Source organism: Lagopus muta, chromosome 8 (genome assembly GCF_023343835.1).
Source record: "Lagopus muta isolate bLagMut1 chromosome 8, bLagMut1 primary, whole genome shotgun sequence".
NCBI lineage: Eukaryota > Metazoa > Chordata > Aves > Galliformes > Phasianidae > Lagopus > Lagopus muta.
In genome coordinates this window covers 17,773,605-17,793,677 of record NC_064440.1, presented here as the reverse complement: position 1 = coordinate 17,793,677, position 20,073 = coordinate 17,773,605, and the positions used below count along the sequence as shown (strand labels likewise).

Genomic DNA, 20,073 nt, shown 5'->3' with positions numbered 1-20,073 from the left:
GTATTTAAACGGAGAATTTTACTTATAAACTACCCTCAGTGCCTTTTACACATTTCAAAGCTTTTTAGCAGAACAAATAAAGTTGTCAAGACCTGTATTCCAAGAACAACCTTGTTTGTGTAGCCTCTGCTTCCTTGAATTACTGCCTTGAAATGATTTAGTTTGTACTAAGCAGTTGTCATCTACTTGAGCTTGTTCTGAAGCAGCTGTAAAATGTATCCTACCTCCACCTCCATTTTCCTATGTGAATTCTGTTGAACTAGTGGGAAGAATTAACCCATGCAATGACTGACCCTTGGTGTTAGAAATTATTCCAGTGTGCCAGGGACTCCTCCAGTAAATTTAAAAAATAATATAGAATAAAAATAATGAAGAGCTGCTGATTAACCAGGACACAATTGAAAACTTGAAATGTCTATTTAATGGAGAACGCTTAATATTTTGGTAGGTTAGACGAGTGCCTGGTTCCAGTGGTCACCTCCACAAAACAGAAGATGGAGACTGGGAATGGAGTGATGATGAAATGGATGAAAAGAGTGAAGAAGGCAAAGCTGCTGTTTCTCAGGAGAAGGTAACTTTTATTTGTGTCAAGACAGGTAGTTTGCAAGATGTTCTGTCTTAATTGTTAGTATTTCTGAATCTTTAATTCTTCACCTCATTTGTTTTCTAGTCACGAAGAGTTAAAGAAGAGGAGAACACAGAGGTAAAAATGTATATTCCAGGTTTTTTTCTTTTGAGTGAAGGGATCTCTCTTTCATTTTCTCTCATTAAAAATGTGAATTGAAGGGAGAGTGTTAGTTTGATTCTGCAGCCTTGTATGGCAAGTACTGATGAAGACAGAGCTCCGTGCAGCTGGGCCTGTAGAAATTAATTTGAGTACACACTGAATAAAATAGATAGGAAATTCAAAGTGATGTTATTTTCCTGCCCAAAGTACTGGTTAAGATAAGTAATTTGTCTGTTTTTAATGAATCTTCTCAACTGGATCACACTAATTGCTGCCTTTTTTCAGAGTGATAATAGCTCTTCTGGAGTAGCTGAAAGATCTCCAAATAATATTTCATTGTCAGGACACGTATCACAGTGTCTAGCTTGTAATTAAAACTCTTAATGCCATATGAAGTAAAATAGATCAGTACAATGGCATAGTGGATTAATTCGGAGTAATAAAATTCCTTTCTGAGAGCATAGGAAGCATCAATGCTGTAAATAATGGCTTAAGTTGATTGGCTTTCAGCAGAAGGGTTTTTCTATCTAAAAATGCCTGTTCCGTGGGTGGGTGATGCTTGCCAGTTCACCTGCATTTTTTTATTTTTTTATTTTTTTTAGAGGCTCTGATTTTCATTGGTGTCACAGAAATCTGCACAAAGAGTAAGGGTTTCCTGCTAGATTTGGTTCTGTTACCTCCTATGATGTGCCTTATGTGCTTCAGCACCTGTACAAGTTGCCAGTCAGGGCTGAGATGTCTCGGGGCCCATGCTCTGTTCCTCATGCTTCTGTTTTTTTCATAAAGCTTGGGGATTCCACACTAGAATTTCCTCTGCGATTTCAAATCAATCTGTACTGGACAGAGTAACACAGTGTGAGGTAGGAGTGATAGCGTGAAAGATGCGTATGATTTTTCAGTGGAAGACATTCCCCAAGCTGTGAAACCTGCTTTGTTACACTGCTAGTTCTTAGCAGATGGGTAGATGTAAGACTTGATTATGATCCAAAATAGTTATACAGAAATAATGGGTATAGTAGCTTGTTACTCTGCGCGCATGTTATTTAAAAGGTTACTGGAGTTTTGATACAAGGCGGATTAAAAGCTCTTCTGATCAGTTCTTTAATATAGGCCTTGTCATTTATATCTCTGTAATTTAAATCCAGGAGTTTACTGCTATCAACTATATTTTAGACTGTTACTGAAAGTGTTTAAAAGGTTTTTGAGAGTTAGGGGATGTGTGAAATATTCTCACGTTGGACTGTTAGTATAGCAAGTATTTCAGGATTTTTTTTCTTTGGCACCCATAATAATGCTTTTGGTTTTTTTTTCTTTAATAGTCTCAACCTGCTATTAGTGATGAATATAGTGAAGTACCATGTGCAGTGAATCTTGTCTTGAGATTAAGGTAAGAGATGCTTCTATTTATTTTAACATTTCTTGTAAGGTGACTTTATTATTCTTGATTTCCTTCGTTACTTTCATAATATTAACATAAAATAAGTGTTAACCTCTTTAATCTCCCGGTATGGCCAATATGAATAGTATTTCTGTGACTAATTGCTGTCTTTTAATTGCTTACTGAAATAGAGTAAAAAGAAAAGCAGAATATGAACGTGGCTTCAGGCTAAATGTACCCTTCATTAAGTATTTTCTTTTTTTTCCTTTTGCAATGCAGGATCACAGTGAGAGATTTTTAATGAGTTTCTTTCACACTTCAGCAGTCAGTCTCTGACAGAAATAAACCATAGCTGTATTACAAGTTGCCTACTTGCAGTTTTTCACTGGCAAGTTTGATCAGCCACTCTAGAGAAATGATGGATATTTTAGAAAATGGATACAAAAATGTTGTCTGACTTAAATTTATACATTGTCAAAATAAGGCACCTTTTGTCAAAATCCATTTAAAGCTAGGAGCTGGTAATGCTTAATTATGCAGTTTAATTCTTGTGTAAGAAGTATATTTGTCTTGAAAAACTTGATGGCTCTTTCTACATTTATAGCTATGTTCCTTCAATGGCTAATTTGGTTAAAAAAACTTATTGCCACTTCTTTAAAATTCATTTTTGTCCTCCTTGTGTTGACAAGAAACAACAGTCTCTCACAGACATCCTAAACGCTTCTATGAGTGAAAGTAAATGTTATTTTTATGCTTACAAAAGGATAAAAAGACAAGTAGAGAAATATTTACAGAACTCTGGCCAGTATGTTAGCAGAAAATAGCAGATTATTGCACAGCAAGTGGCTTTAAAACAGTAACCTTAAGTACTGTTGATAATCACAAGAAATATCTGTAAAGAATGACTGCCAAGTTCCAAAATCTATTATCTCCCTTTTTTTTTTTTTTAAACTACTTTTCTAGTGACAGCTGCAAAAAAATTGACTGCCAAAGGTTGTTTACTGTAGGGAGTAGTAATAAATTTTATTGTAGGGAGAGAAAAGACTTCAAGATTACTTGGAATTGGTTTACTTGTCCCATTTACATAACAGCCCAGTTTATGCTATCAATATTCTTTTTCATCTTTCTGCTGAATACAGGTAGATGAAACTATTTACAAAACAGACCAATTTACACTACCACATGTGGAAGTAATAGTGAGATGCTTGGGTATTTTTAAACTATGCTGAAACCTGTAGAGTGATGAGCTTCTATCCTGTTACCTGCAGTGCTGGCATATTTAAAAGCCAAAAATTTTAGCACAGTCCAACGCCAGGGATAATGCTTTTTTTTTTTTTTCTGTAGCTCTTAAGCTACAGAAACTGGACTTTCCAAACACTTTATGTGCTAGGAACTGAAGAGTTTCCCTTAAACAAAATCATGAACAGGAGATGCCTTCTGGGGTCTGGGAGCACTCTTGGCTGTTTCTTGGAAAAAAAAGAAAATCTGATGCGTAATTTTGCAGAGTGAATTTTTGCTAATATAAGCTGACCTATATTCTGGAGGATATGCTTTGCAATGCATGTTCCTGGCCCCATGAGAGCTCTGGCCGTGTCCTGCCTCAGTGGTAGGAGGTGGGTGAAATCCTACATCTTTGAGATTTTATCTGAATTTCCTTCTGATGGAAACCTGAACATATGAAAAGGATCAGAGTTGGCGTACAATGTGTGGGGGGAGGGTGGCAGTACATCCATTTAAAAGTTCTGCCTTATTTGGCCTTAAAGTAGGTACATTAATAGTGGGCCTGGCAGTAAGTGTTGCACCTAAGTAGAGAACTGAGACTGGGGGTAGGTATGTCAGCGGTGGGCTAACTTAGGAAATGATCTATGGAAAAAGTTCAAGGAAAACAGTGATTGTGGTAACAGAACGGTGGGCGTAGATTAGGATTCTTCTTCCCCAGCCCTAAAGAGTCCCAGTATTTGAATCTTACCACTTTGCTAATTAAAGGACAAGGGGGGGGGGGGGGGTTGAGGCTGGCATCCCAGTGACGTATTGACAAACTTGTATCACTCCAGTTAATGTAAGTGACAAGTTACGCAAACAACGTTTTCAGAATACAGCAGGGTTTAGCATTGTTACTGCTTAAACTATAACTGTAAACTTTCCCACTAATTGAACTGTTGTTTGTTTTTTGTTATTGCAAGGGTAACAGGAGGCATTATTTCATTAAAAAATAAACAAAAAAACTCTGGAAAATAAACTCTGTAATGTAAGATATAATCTGGAAGGCCCTCAGTCATGGTCAGTCAGTCCTGGATTAGCCTCTTTCTGCATTCCAGCTATCCTGATCCTACAGCTATTGCAGGGTGAATGAGCTTATGTTTATCGTAGTTGTATATGGAAAAAGATACTGCGGGCCCCTACATGGTGTTCTTTGTTATAGTTACTGAGCAACCCTTTTTTGAGCATCTGAAAGTAAAATACTGCTAGTTTTGGCATTTGGTAGTTGATAAAATTCGGATTGCTGGCTTGCTTTTTGTCATGCAGCATTCTCTCAGAATTGTAATGCAGTAAATAGCTAATATATTCACAGGGATTTCTGCATTTATCCATTTCCAGTGCAGACTTGAAACTGTTTTGTTGATGTATTTTGGTGAATTGATCATTAAGTCATATAGCTGATGGAGACTTGAGCACATCAGAGGACTTTTATGGGATTTGTTTCACAACTTATGGTTCATTTTAACATGTTATGAAACAAGTTAGCTACAGTATGTGGACAGAAACAATTTCCTGTGATGCTTCATCAACTACCATTATATAGCTTTTTAAGTATGGCTTGATATTCAGATAAACATTGTGAACATTAGATCTGAAGACTCAAAACTTAGTGCATCATCCAAAATGTTGGAAGCTTTTTCTTTTAAAATAATTTGCTTGTGGCAATAAAGTTATATGAACTGCTGCAGCTTGATGAGTTCAGAACACTGGTTTAGTATGCTTTGAACTACGGCTTAAATAAGTACTGATATGGGTAAAAATGTAAATACCAGAAAAATACAAGACAAATGACTTGACTGATGGTGGAGGAGATGTGAGGAGGAAGGGGACTAAATGGTGAGAGAAGGTTCAAGAAGATTTCATCTCAACACTGCTTTCCTTTTGTTTCCCTAAAGACAAGGTAAGGTGACATCAGCAAAAAGTGAGCATCTTGAATATGAGTGAACTCCTCCTGTGTGATGAGGGCTGGCTGGGCTAGGATGTGAGGGACAGGGCATTTTTCCCAGGGTTCTTGGGCAAGAAAGGAATGGTGGGGAAGTAAACCGATGATACTTTAGTGTTGCTGACTCCTTTGGCATGGGTGCTATCTCAGTTGGAGAGAGTTTGTGATGGAATACAGTGTGAACATTTAGGGCCTTGTGGGAGAAGGAACTGCTCCTTTATTTTTCTCTTTGGAAAGATGAGGAGACATGAGGCCTAAAAAATCAAATGTTAGATGATGATGATAATAGTATGGAAAAAAATGCAAAATGATGTTCTAGTGAAGGTTAATAACATATACAGAAATTGAAAATGACCTTCCCAAAGGAGGAAATCTGGCAGAAGAATCAGTGTGCTTCAGTAATTCTTTTGCTGGATGATCAAGTTTTGACATTATTTCCAAAGCAGCAGAGTTGGACTGAAATAGTAATTGAGAAGGGAATGCCAAATTAGTACCACCAGCATCTCTTTAGTGTAAATGTTGTGCTGTAGGTAAGAAGCACAATCTGAATCCTGAGATAATTTTTAAAGAATCCCATAGTGCTGTTTGTAGGAGTGGTGGCATTTAATTCTGTTGTCTGGGTAATTTCCAACTTGAATATCTGATTTTTTTCTACCCGTAACTTATATTTAATACCTTTACAATTGGGAAGGTATTTGTTTCTGTGAGGCTAACTTAGAGAAATATTTTCCCTTGTCAGAGTTCTTGTGACATAGCTGAATTTCAGGCACACTGTGACCAAGTGATACCAGCTTCACTTGCATTTTCAGTTGGAGATGGCATTTCTTTCCAATTTATTTTCTATCTTTTCCAGTATTGTGTCTTGAAGTACTTTGCCCCAGAAATTAAATTAGCAGCAGTGTTTTAGGTAGTACAGAGCAAAGCTTGCGAAAGGCTTCCATCCTCACTAATTTAAGGGACTGTGCTTGAATTTTGTAATGAATTGAAGAAACAGGCTCTCAGTTTTTGTCTGATCTGTTGCCATGTGTATAACTATGACGTGATCTGTCTAAGCTATAGTTATGTTATATGTTGGTGCTTCTTCATCCTTTTCTTCACAGAGGAACAGGCATTCGGTGTTGGGGAGGAACGAAATCTGCAGTCCAGGTTCTCTCTTGTGAGGCTGCGTGTGTTCCATGTCATGTCTCTCATCAGAGGATCCTGGCAGGAGCTCTGTAAAGAGGCTGAAGACAGTTCTCTTCTGTGACTGGGGAGACATGGTAGAAAGGAGATATCACCACCCTTGAAATTTCCAGTCTAACCACCTGGTTTGGGAAGGTCACTATCTGAGGATTTGACTATTTAGATTAATAACAGAGACATTTCATGTTAAATTAGGAGACTTGTTAATGGTTAATAGGTAAGAATTGCAAATTATCTGAAGCAATCTAAGATGGTTAAATTAGCTCCTTTGACAGGAAGATAATTTACTGACTGTAATTTAGAATGTCCAAGGACCTAATTTAATACAGCTCCTGCGCACCAGATGAATTAAGCCAGAGGAAGAACAAAAGGGGCAAATAGAAATTTTTTTACTTTGAAGCACTGGCAAATGGGATAGTTGAGTTAAAATCTCATATCTTACTTAAAATAGTGTGCAGAGAAAATGCTAAGGCAGAATGCTAAGGCAGCCATTCTGATAGTTTGTGTTGTTTACAGATAAGTGTATTTTTAACAAAAAAATATTAATGAAGCTGATTTATTACACTGTGCAAATCTTTGCTTTCCTGCAACTTTTGTAGTATGTGCGTTTTTTATCAATTCTTGCCTGTCAGGCCTAATCTCAGAAGTTAAAGAGAGAATCATCAAGGATAATCAAAGGCTTGAAGAGGAGTAATTCCATAAACGCTGAAGGGAGTCATCTATATTTATACAGAAAAATATATGATGTGTGGAACACAATGGCATAAAGCCTGAGAGATGGGATTGGTTATTCACTTTCTCAATGCAGAAACTGGAGGAATGTGAGAAAAATGGCTGCTGAAAGGCGGCAAAAAAAAAGTCACAATGTAGTTAAACTTTGGAACTCCTTGCCCCAAGATGTAGAAGAGAAATTCATGAGACCTATGAAATGCTTGGAAATGACATGAATGTGAGGCAGTTGCTAAATGACAAATGCTTTGTGGCTGGGACAGCAGTTGCAGGAAACATTGCCATGTCCCACTTTTATGGTGTTTCTTAGGCACCCACCCTGGCTGCTGCCAAAAATACGGCACTTGCATGCAGATACCTCCTAGAGCTGTGCTTAGTATTGAAGTTTGAAGCTTAATTTTTAGGAACAAAGTATCTAATTAAGCAAAACCTTGAATCTGTTTTGGCAAGATCTGGAATGACTTTGATAATTGACTCTGCATAATCAAAATTTTTCAATTATTTGTTATTTGATGGTGCACTTTCTGGCTTTTCTGGTGTTTAAACTTTTACGCTCCCCTGGTTTGCAAGAAGGGGGACTGATGTGTGTTCTACACCAAAGGTTAGGCATTCTTCATTATTTTTGTTTATTTAGAATGGTTTCTGTTCTCTGGTGTATTTAATGACAAAATTCACAGACTAACTCCCAGCTGCGTGGTGGATTTATGACTGGAAAGCAACAGTGTTACTCTACAAGCTGGAAATGAATCCAGTAACAAAACTATAGAATTCCTGAAATAACTGTACCTCTGATAACACTATTGAGTGCTCTCCTATATGACGTTTTGTCATCACCTCTACAGCATTTGTCCTCCCTCAGGCTGCTGTGTGAATATGGTTACTGAAGTTTATTTTCACAGTATGGAGGACTTGATTTAAATAGCTCGTTTAATCTTGAGTAAATCATGACTGAAATCAGTAAGCAGGAACCTTTGATCAAACTATAGATTCTAATTTTGTTTTCCATGTTTACCTCTATATCCTTTAGAGCTTGCTCATTAAAAATGGTAAATGGTGCATTTCTTATTCACAATTTAAGAATGCTTTTATGCCTTGCTATATTTTTACTGAAAATTGAACACCGAGAAATGTTTTAGTTAGCAACCACATCTAAAACTTAGCTTATATACAATCACTTAATAGATAATGTTTTTATTAAAAAAAGTTTGTATTTACAATTGTTTATTATTGAACCAAGGAATGTTTTTGTTTTTCTTATCAAATGTAGGTTATCAAGATTTGCATGTCTAAATATTTAGATGGCAGGGAAATTAAGTGTTTAATCTGCATAGTTGTCATTGTAAATTTTGTGGGCAATTAATTGTATGTGATGTTGCTGAGGCTAATTTAAAAACCAGTAGAACTTTTTATTTATTTCATTTTGTCTTTTTACTGTATATGCGAAGTTTATTTTTGATTTTCCGCATCCAAGAAACTTCCCAAGTTTCAGTGAATGAGTTTTCATATTGCTCATTTGAATACACTGCATCTGGCCATGAACTAAAAACCTCAAGTAATATAGGGAAAAAGTGCCACTATACAACAATTGTTGTTTTCAAGTTTTTGGGAAATTGCTCTTCAGTGCATTTCAACCAGTTAACAAACATTGATGCTTTTCACAAATTAAAACTTACCATGGCTTAAAAAAGTGACAAAATTCTTTTTAATGAATGAGCAATTTTAGGGGAGAACTTAACAAATGTTGCCCACTCTGCAGTAATAAAACTGAGACCTCTAGCCATTTCCATCTGCTCATATGAGAGCAGATAGGAAGCGTGAGGGTCCAAAAAGATGATGTAAGTGAATACTTCGTTTCATCACAAATAGGTCATAGGAACATAGAATCATAGTGTGGCCTGAGTTGAAAATGACCTCAAGGATCATCTAGTTTCATCCTTCCTGCCTTGGGCAGGGTTGCCAACTGCTAACCAGGCTGTCCGGAGCCACATCCAGCCTTGACTGGTAATGCTTGTTTCACTAAGTAAATGTGCAAGGACCTAAGTAGAGAAATGTAAAACTGTGAAATGAGATTCAAAAACAAATTGAAAAAAAAAAAAAAAAAAACCCACCTAATCCAGTGTTTACTGTTTGACTTAGCTTGGAATAAATCATAGAATATAATAAGGAATTGAAATTGAAGGGATTATAACTTTGCTTTGATTTAGGTTCTGGCATGAGCAGATGCAGAAGGAGGAAAGACCCAATTTAAAAGCATGTTCAGGTATATAAATAAATCGCTTTAACATTTCTGTGTCGAGGAATGAAGATTTTGGGCTGTGTATCGCAGACAGAGGAAGGACCAATGTTCATATGCAGCTTCTAAAATTGCAAACACTTGCAGAGCTGCTGTGTTATTTTGATGTCTACTAGAGCTTTCTCGTCTTTTTCTATCACAGAAGTCTTAAAGACTTATGTAGCTTGAGACTGGTTAGCTCTGACTGAAATCATAGTAAAGTTTTCTTCTGCTGGAGTAGTTGACTGTCTGGGAGCTGTGGGCCATGTTCTGAACTGATCATGTTGCAACCCATACAAGTAACTTGGTGACTTCCAGTGGTGATGAACACATCCCTTTCCTGGGTGGTTGGTGGCGAGCAGAATTTTTAATAGCTGTTGTCTCATTCCAAAAGCATAATAATCAAATGACAGTGCTTGATTATGGCACTGGCTGCTTTTCAGCCTCGAAATCATGGTTTCGCTGTGTTTTACCATCCCTATTACTGCTGCCTCTTGAAATAGAATAGCTTACAAATATATTCTTCATTTCTCAGATTTCTTCTTTTATGTAAGAGCATGTAAACATCATTAAATGGTAGTGGCAATGTTTTTATTAATTTCTGCTAACCGTATTTCCTTCTTCTGATAGAGTATACGGACAGGAATAAGTTGTAAACTCTTAAGTTTCTTGAAAGCCACTGAAGTATGTGGTAAAGTTTAAATGGACTTCAGAGGGTAGGTATTAGTAAGATATCAACCTGAAATAGGGAGATTTTAGTCCCATTCTGGTTGCTGGCAATCTGGAAACTGGCAGACTTTAGTCATTTGTTCTGCTGCTACTGAAAGTTTTAAAAAAAAAAAAAAAAAAAAAAAAGTCCTTCCATTTAATCTAGAACTTAACTGAAGTCATTAGAAATAAGCTGAAAAGAGCCATCTCTCTTCACAATGCTGAATAGACATAATCTGCTCCCGAGAGTGCGGTGGTGTGTTGTGGAGGAGCCTGGATATTGATTAGTAAATGGTAGCTGAGCATGGCAGTGTTAAACAGAAAGGGATTTATGTAATCATGCGGTGAATCCTCAGGAGGCTAATGCTTCTTTACAGTAAATACTCTCTTCTATTGTATTTATGTGATCCAATAGGAGATTTAAAGTTCTAATTTGCAAAATTAGCTTAACAAACAGACTTCCCTTTATTAGCTCTTTGGTTATTTTTCTGCGGGATTCCGGGTACATTAAGAACGTGAAAGTGAGAAATGAATGACAAATAGTTGTGAAAAGGAAGATGACCTTTTAAATTTGAATACCAATTGGCAGGGACAAACAATACACCCTCCTTCCCCCCTCCATTTGAATAACAAAGGAAAACATGGAAACAAAATTCTTCTTTTAAAAAAAAGCCTGTTAATTGTTGTCTTCTGGGCTTTTCCTGCAATTGCAATTCTTGCATTGTACACGCAAAGATCTTGCCCCAGAGACGTGTAATGGAGATCAAATGGGTACATCTCCAGAATGTACAGCCTAGCTCTCACTCTGATTAGACAGCTCCATTATTACATGAATTTCTGTTGTTTTTTTTCTTCGTTCAGTGTAAATGAACTGGTCATTTAAATGCTTCTGCCGTTTTAATTACAGTGGCAACTGCAATGAGGCAGTGCAAATGCTGTACTGCTTGCCCTTTTTTTCCTAAGCTGAATTGCTTTTTTACTGCCAGCATAACTTAGTTTGCTTCCATCTTAGTTTTAATTCAGCTCAAATAATTTTGGAGGAGAAAAGCGCCTGCAAGGCTAAACTTTGTATAAATATGTGTTGTTTTTTTTTTCTTCAGCAAGAGATGCAGAGACAAAATGTATGCTGTTACACACACATGCACACACCGTTCTTTTGGATTACATTAAGTTTTTAAAAATTGTTTCATGAAGGAAGAATGTACACAGTTTTCTTGAATCTCATGTGATTTACATCTCATTTTGAAGGACAGAAGACATACCAACATTTAACATCTCCAGTTTACAGTGGTATCGTTACACAAACGTGAGTTCTTGATCTCACACATCAGGCAATATTTCATCAGTGTACATCTATCAAGTGTGTGGAATGCTTAATATAGCAGGAGTTAGACTATCAAGTAGTCATTTCTAAGTCTGTGTCTTGAAATGTGGATGCCTGAAATCTCTCTTCTCTTCTTAGGACTTGTCCAGTACAACCATGTCAATCTAGGCAGCTGTTTATTCTCTAATCTTGGTCTTAGTGAACATAAGCATCGTTACGCAAATAATTTCTTTTTAAACAGGCTTTTCTAACAGGCAGGATGGGACTGTGTAATGAAGTTGGCTCATGGTTTTTTTTTCTGGTTCTTTGATGAAGCCTTACTTCCTAGAAAATCAGAAAACAGCTCTAGCAGTGTTTATGTGCACATCAAGTAACCCAAAGCTTCACCATGTTTTTTTTCATCAGGAGATACACTTTTTTTAAGGTGCAAAATTTTAAATTCTAAAATGACGTAGCAAGGAAAGTGTCCAGCAAAATGTCTTAACAATGCTGATTTGGGTGTTGCTCTTATTTAAAGCAGATTAGTCCTGTTGGAACTGACTGCATAGTTAAAAACAACATATAGGAAAAGAATAAAATGCAGTGTGCTAAAATGCACAAAAATATTTAGAACTTACTACTCTTTAAAAGAGATGGGGTGTCTGTATCCTTGATAATCAAGAATATGAGTCTATAATGGTACAAAGCAAGGAGCATATAAGAGGTATTACAAGGGATGGCTAAAAGGTCTGAGTTTGCAATTTTAGATAGAAATAGATGTTTTTCACAAATGCATTAGAGAAACTAGGGACCATTAAGAAATGATGAAGAAGATAAAATTATTAATCATGAAGATATAGGTGCCTTTCTTCAAATCCACTTTCTGTTTAGTAGTAATAAAGCCGGTGTGTGCTGCTGCATGATAAGGCTGTAATGGATGTAAGTGGGGAAAAAAAAGACTGATGAACAAATGAAACAGTACTTGGAAACTGCATGCAAATCAGTAAACCCAAACAGCTGTCACCAAAGAGTAGCAAGGGAACTAGAAGACTAATTCGGTGACTGACTAGAACCAGAGAAGAGTCTGAAAACTGGAGAAGAGGGCGACCAGCTTTTAGGGGATAAATCAAGTGCATCTTCTGTTTGGTAGATAAATACATAATGGAATCAGTAATTTATGGAAATCAATAAATGTCTGGAAGATAATGGAACCATAAGCAAAAAAGCTTTTAGCAATTTATCTTGACAAACCTCCTTTGTTTCATTTCCTGAATTACAGTATACAATTAAACAGAAAGCAGCAACTAAATTTAAAATAGTTGAGTATAAAAGTGGAGGTGGCAAAGTTGGCCTGAGTTTTCTTGAATTTTCACCTTCACTTTAATAAACAAACTTGACTCATAACTTCTATTTGGGACATTTTGCAATTTAAAAACAAAATAAAACTCACTTCCTCATTTTCATCTTTCTTTAGGAAACAGTCTGTATCGGGAGCAGCTGATGTAACATTGCTATGTTGGTCTGTTAGAAAATGGGTAATTTTTGTGAGAGTTCATAATGAGTTGGTGCCTTTTTATGTGGTGAATGTTTTATGGGAGATTTGGGGAAAGGCAATCTGAGAGCCTAATGAACTAGTTTCTAAGTAGTTGTCTGGAAGAGTGCTAAATCTACAGAAGTCATTCTCAGCTGTGAAAAAAGATATGTGGGCTGGAGCAATTCAGTGTAGCTGCTAATAAGCAAAACTTCCTGATTTCTGTCTGCAGAAGTGTGAAAAAAGTTGTTATTCCTTTGATTTGTTTCTTCAAAAGTGTATGCAGGGAGAGGGTATGCAAGTCTGAGCCGAGTCCCACATTCAGCCAAAACAGCTTTTTTATTTTATTTTGGAGAAGTAGTCTGAATTTCTGTGAAACTTTCCCTTTTTTGGAAAGCAGCAGTTTAATAAGCTCATTAGATGTGATAAATTTCAGCAGAGGGGAGCGATGTGCCAAAAGGGAGCTCAGAGATGGGTCATATGTGGCTTGTTTCTAGACAGGAAGCCATCCAGGGCTTTTGGAAGGTGGGGGCTGGAGAATTGAGATTCATGCTAATTCTTTCTTCAATAAAAATAGAATAAGTGCATCATTCCATATAATGGCAGCAGATTTTACAACAGAAGTAAATGAGCCTAGTAAATCTGTACCAGTCTAGCTGCATTATCCACAGCTTGTATTAACACACTTAAATCCCATAGCTTTTTAGAGTAGAATTTTGGGATCCTGAAACTCCTTCAGCTTTGAAGCATTCAGTATGTTCAGTAAATGAGTACTCTTCATTTTAAACACTGCATGTGGCATACTTATTTTTCAGGCTTTGCTATATTGCTTTTGTCTATGTTGCCAATCACTGGTTTTTGTTTTCCTGCATGTTGCTGCTTTTTGACTCTAATATTTTTGTAAGTATTTAGCAAGTGATAATAGCTCTTAAGACACAGCTGGGTATTGGATTTAGTTTTCCCACAGCAAGACTTCATGGCCTGGTATGCTGAAATCTGAGCTTGCTTACAGTTCTCCTCCTTGCTGGGGAGAAGAATAATGGACTGCAAAATGCATTCTGTTGCTATTAGCTTTTCAAGTGGATTTAACAATTCATTGGAAAAAGCATGCTATAGCAATTAAGTTCATCCCTATGCTCAGTCAGATTGCCATTTCCAAAAACAAGATGCATGTCTGTTTAGTGAAGAGGCTAATGTTTTGTAGATGGTAGAAATTATTAACTAAAATTGAAATGGAAAATGTGCAAGAGGTGGTGGTTTCGAGCACAATATGAAATTATAAAGGAATTCTTTGAGTTGGGTAGTAAGTCCCTTATGGCTGTGTCACAAGTGCTTAACTGCTTAAAGCGCTCTCAGGAACAAACATGAAGGCAGAAAACCTTTGGTTTTCATGCTGTGCTGCTTATTTTATATGTATGAAGAACCTCCCTGTTGAGAGAATGGTGGTCAGTATGTGAAGCTATTCATTTCATAACAGCTTTATAGATGCTATGCATCAAGAACTGCTTTTCAGTCCCTTAAGTGAGCTGCTCTGTGTGTATTTGATCTCCAATAGAAGGCTTTAAAAAAATGAATGTTTTGGTACTCTTGGAGTACTCTTGGAGAAGGGTGATATGTGCCAGTCAGACTGTACTGAACTGTTAGAGCCAGCATAGCAGAGTGTCTCTTGAAGATGGAAAATATTAATAGAGGATTCGGTTTCATCCTTTAGGTTCTCCAGATGTTTTTCAGCCTAAGACTTTCTGCTGATTTTCACCAAAACGTTGCCATGAAAATGTGGTGAAGCCTCCTGTCAGGATGTGTTGGGAAAGCAGTATTTTTCAAGTTGAGGAAAGTCTTTGCTGCAAAAATGTGGTTGCCGATGCTATTTGAATTGTCTAGATAGAGGGCCTGAGTAGTTGTCACTGAAACTAGTCTGTTATTTTTTTAATGCTATGTTCTATGCTAATTTCATATAGTTTTAGTATTGAACAGAAGAGATTATCATGAATACAAATCATTAGGTGAGAAATAGCAGAAATCTAGCAATTTTAAGTAGCGCAGGTGGATGTAAAAGTTGTTGGGCATTTCCTTCAGACAGTATCAAAGATGAGATTCTCAGCAGCTATTGCTGACCTGGGGTGGGAGCAACAGGCAAGGGCCTGGCCCTTGGACACAGTGACTGTTGTAGCCAAAATTTATATCCCGCTGCAAAGCTAAATGGTCTCCTGGCTAGGCTCACGCAACTATTTGCATCCATTTTTACAAATCATGGTTCTTCATTAAAATAAATAAATCTATTTTCTAATTATATTTTTTAAAAAAAGTTTTTTTTAACTTTTTTTTTTTTTAAGTTTCTTAGATGTGCCCGCCAGTTGAGGAAATACTAGAACATAAAACTGCGTACTCCTCACATATTTGAAAGCAATTCACTTACAAAGTTGAAAATTGTTAGTTTGAATAAGCTTTTCTTCATTAAATTTTAATGTATGCACTGAATGTTTTTCAGAAACTCCAGAAAAGAACTTAATGATATACGCTTTGAGTTTACTCCAGGCAGAGGTAAGGCTCTTTCAATTGAATTATTTGTTTATTGTTCGGAAGGGTTTTTCAGAAATCGATTTGTACTTCTGGTTAATATAAGCTATCTCTCTGAAGTGTTCCCTAGTATGCAGAGCTTCACATTGGACTTGAACAAGAACGTGAGATGTGTGTAAATTCTGGTGGCTAGGTTGCATAATGTACCGTGTATGTTTGATTTTTCTCTACAGTATACTTTATCAATTTCATGTCTTACTCAAGTGATCTATGTGGTATGTAAGATCTTGTATCATGATATTTATGGCTTTGGGATTTACTTTTTTTTTTTTTTTTTTTTACATTTGGAGAACATAACAAGAAATGGCATAGGGTAGCTATGAAAATATATGTGGTGATAGTGGTAATATTTGAGTTTCTTTGCCCTATGTAATAAAAAGTTCTGTTAAAATATATGGGGTATACACCATTTTTCAGATGTCTTCAGTTGGCAATTGAATTGCATTTGTAGCTTATGTCTCATCAGCAGAAATAAATTCTGGCACTGAAACTTAGGATTCCACTTGTAGAAGCTTGTAGAACTCTGGCTTTCCAGTGCTAAGAGTTTTAAGAAGTCATAAAATTTATTTTTATTTGAAGGATACCAGGTATTATTGCAATAAAATACGCAAGGGGATGATATGTTGAGAAAGAAGGTATCATCCTTGTTACATAGCAGCCCTTTAAGCTGTGAACATATTTCATTTTTTTTTTTTTTCAGAAGTCAATATACGCTATACTTAGAATATTCTTTACACAGAGCTTCCACTTAAAAAAAAAAAAAAGTCCAAATTGGAACAGGCATCTTTTTTTTCCCTGTATATCATATCCTCTATCTTATGCAGTAGTTTTGTGGATATATTCTGTTGTCTACTTGCATGTCTCATGAATTTTGGAAATGAGTAATAATAAGAAAAATTTCTTTACTCAGTTGGGTACAGAGCATCCTGATTTAGTTGCTTTTGAAAAAATTACTTAAATACTCACTAAGCAGTTACATAAGCTATGCAAAAATCTGTACTTGGTTGAAAAATGCAGGGTATATCATAAAGTACATGAGGACTATTCCAAATAGTTACTGAGATTGCCAGTATTCTCACCCTCAAATCTCTACAGAAATTCTAACTCACTCAGTGACGCTGTTTTTTCGTCTGTGTTTTACTTGAGGAGTTTATGTAAATGTTCAGCTGCCTCAAAACATGGACTCCATGTAGACACTTTGCATTCATGTCATGTTTAGTTGATACCTTGGTGGAACATAGGCTTGTTCTTGCTGTTCCCCACTTACTCTAAGCCTTCCAAATACTTTATGCAATAATTGTCCAGTAACCATTAGTAGGCATGGAGACTTGGGAATTAAGCTGCTCAGTTGCAGCAGTCAACATCCATCCAGAGCTCTGAATCTTCTGGGTCACCATACATAAAGCCTGTTCTGAGCTCAGAGCTCAAAGAAAATAAGGACTGTGTGACTCCCTTGACTCATTGTTAACAAACAGGAAAACCTGATATTACACTTCTCTATCTAGATATACAGTAGAGAAGATGGGAGGCACAAGTGAAAATGCCCCAGAACAGTTTATTTTCTTGGTTGTGAAAATACTGAAATTGTAAACCACTAAGAGTACCTATTCTTAAGAATAGAGAAGATATGCTAGTGACGTGGAATGGTCTGTATGGTATTTGTAATCAATAAAATCATCACAGTATTTTGCTGTGTAGAAGCTGCTAAGTTAATTATCTTGTAAAATTGTGGTCCTTTTTTTCTCCCTCCTAATGAACAATAACATTGAATTTAAGCCTGCAACTTATGGGTGTTTTGAAACTAAAATATAATTTTGTTATATTGCTTTGGGTGATTAATACTTTTTGTTCTTGTTCTGGATTCTCATACTTCACCTTTTGGACAGACACAGCAGATGGTGTTTCCCAGGAGCTGTTCTCTGCAGGCCTGGTTGATGGCCACGATGTAGTTATAGGTAAATTACATTTTTCTTTGCAATTATGCTCTTGTGACAAGTTTGTGTTAAATGAATGTGAAAAAATGCATTCTCTGTTGTTGGTTGTTACACAGTTTTCTTTCTCCTAATTTTGCTTCCATGAATGCATAGTTTGTTCAACAAACCAGTTTTGATACCAGTTGAAGAATTGTGTTTTGGAAGTTGGATCTCTTCACTGATTTAAAAGGAGTAATATAACAAATCTCCTGTAGGACCATTTAGAATTCAATGATTGATCATTTCTACACTAACTTAATTTTTTTGTTTAACAATAAAATGATTTTGGAGTGGGATTATTCAAAGTATGCTTTGGAACCCTGAAATTATATATCATGTTATTTTAAATTAAGTATCATGTAGAGTTCACAGAAATAAAAGCATACCAGAATTCAGAATCTGGCCAGAATTGTGTTTAAAGATAATTGGAAATGTTTTCTTGCAGTTGAGAGGAAAGATACTTCTCTATTTTTCTATTCTGTGTTTCAGTGACTTTTATTTTTTAAAGCAATTCACTGTTGACAAATGATTAATTTCTTAAATATTCTTTTCCCTGCAGTTGCAACTCTTCCTGTGGTTGTTCAGTGCCTCTAGAAATATAGTTGCCAAAATCAGAGCTTTTTAATAGATGATAAGCATGTGAGAGCTGGAGAAATACCAGTAGCTTGATCTTTGTGTTGCAGTTGTAAAAGTTCCTATCAGTTGGTTTAGGTATCTTTACCAAACAAATCTGTGAATTCTGAAAACCAACCAACCAAAGGAAGTTTCTGCAGCATTGGATTATGCAGGTGAAGATTTGAAGGACCTGGCCACATCTGTTTACAAGAAATTGAGCACATTTTGAGCTGTCACCTCCTCTATAGCAGTACAGTCTTGAAAAATATTTCACTTCCTTAGTTTAAAGCAGTAAGTCGTATAAAAGAACAGATGGTGCTGAAAATGCAAATCCTCTTACAAAACTCATTTTCTTTGTAAAATGATTTTGCCACCTTGTTCACTCCAAATTGAAAGGTTTATAATCTCCTTGACTATGAATAGCGGAGATGAGTTTGGTTAACCTTCTTCACCAGAAGATCTGATTCTTACAGGCTGAAAGCAGCTGATAAATTATCTCTCACTTTTCAACAGAACCATGCAGAAATTCAGCCTCTGTAATATGAATCACAGAAACACCAGGGTTCAAAAAGACCTACAAGATCATCCAGTCCAACCATCCACCTATCATCAGTAGTATTCACTAAACCATGTCCCTCAACACAAAATCCAAACGCTCCTTGAACACTTCCAGGGTTGGTGACTCCACCACCTCCCTGGGCAGCCCATTCCAGTGCCTGACCACTCTGCCAGAGAAGTAGTATTTCCTAACGTCCTGCCTAAATCTCCCCTGACACAGCTTGAAGCCATTCCCTCTAGTTCTATCACTAGTTAAACAAGAAATGAAAGCAGATTTCTAAGTTAGCCTTGTGAAAGTTGTTCCTGTAGTTACTTTAAAAAAAAAAAAAAAAGTTGAGACATAGAAACTGCAATTAAAGAAAAAGTGAAAACACCCATGTTTGTTTTGAACTTAACAATTTATTGGCATAACATCTGATTTTTCTGAATGCATACTTGAACCAGAGTCAGCAAAAGCTGCTGTGAAAAGTATGGCCGTATATGAGCTGAATCTGTTAGTAGGGACCAGTTGACATGCAGGTTTTACAGAACTCACTGCTTAGCATGAACACACTTCACCTTCTGAGTCCTGCTGGATTCACTTCACTTATTAACACAGTCATCCTCGGAAGATTTCCATTCCAATAAGCAGTAAGTTCAACTACCTGTTCTGTGGACATGTAAAAATCCCATCTTGCGTGCTCAGTTCTCGCTATAATTGACTGGTTTCTGTTCTCATTGACAGTAGCATTGTTACACAGGGGGTCCCTAGATCAAGGGAGTCGGTACAAAAAAATTAGTTTAAAGAAGACTGGATTTTGAATTGGTCAGGGGGGAAGTGAGTCTCGGTGGCTATATGTAGACATCTACTTGATAAGGTATTTTTATACAGCTCTGAAACAGCTGTTAAATCGTGTGAAAGATCTAATATTTTCAGAATGTTTTCAGATAAAATGTCTATGCATGTGCTAGTAAACCTTCACGTAGTTATGCTTTGTTTAGATTGTTTTATTCCATAAAAGAAAGTCTAATCATATAAATACTCAGTTCTGTTGGAAATCACATAGTTGCAGTCCTGCTTCACTGCTGTGTATGTAATTTCATCAAAGCTGTAGATCATCTGGATGCAATCCTGAAATTTCAGAATCTAAAGGGAGCTGTCTGTAGATATTTAGAAGGAAAAAATGCTTCTTCCCAAACAAAATTTAAATAAAAGTTCCTGTAGATTTGCAGTCAAGAAACATACAGTTGTTCTTCACTATATTAATGTAACTTTAATTTTAGGAGTTTTTGTCAACAAGTATCTGTGAATACTTCAAGAATTGTGGAAGACGTACCT

General features: G+C 36.4%; 1 protein-coding gene across 1 annotated transcript in view; it reads left to right on the top strand.

The window, feature by feature from the left end:
- Positions 1–20,073, top strand: part of STK39 (serine/threonine kinase 39) — an 87,200-nt gene that overhangs the window by 50,478 nt on the left and 16,649 nt on the right. Inside the window, 5 exon segments of the mRNA XM_048952335.1 lie at positions 449–571; positions 671–703; positions 2,047–2,114; positions 15,521–15,573; positions 17,496–17,564. Of these exon segments, the coding sequence (XP_048808292.1) occupies positions 449–571; positions 671–703; positions 2,047–2,114; positions 15,521–15,573; positions 17,496–17,564 (346 nt within the window).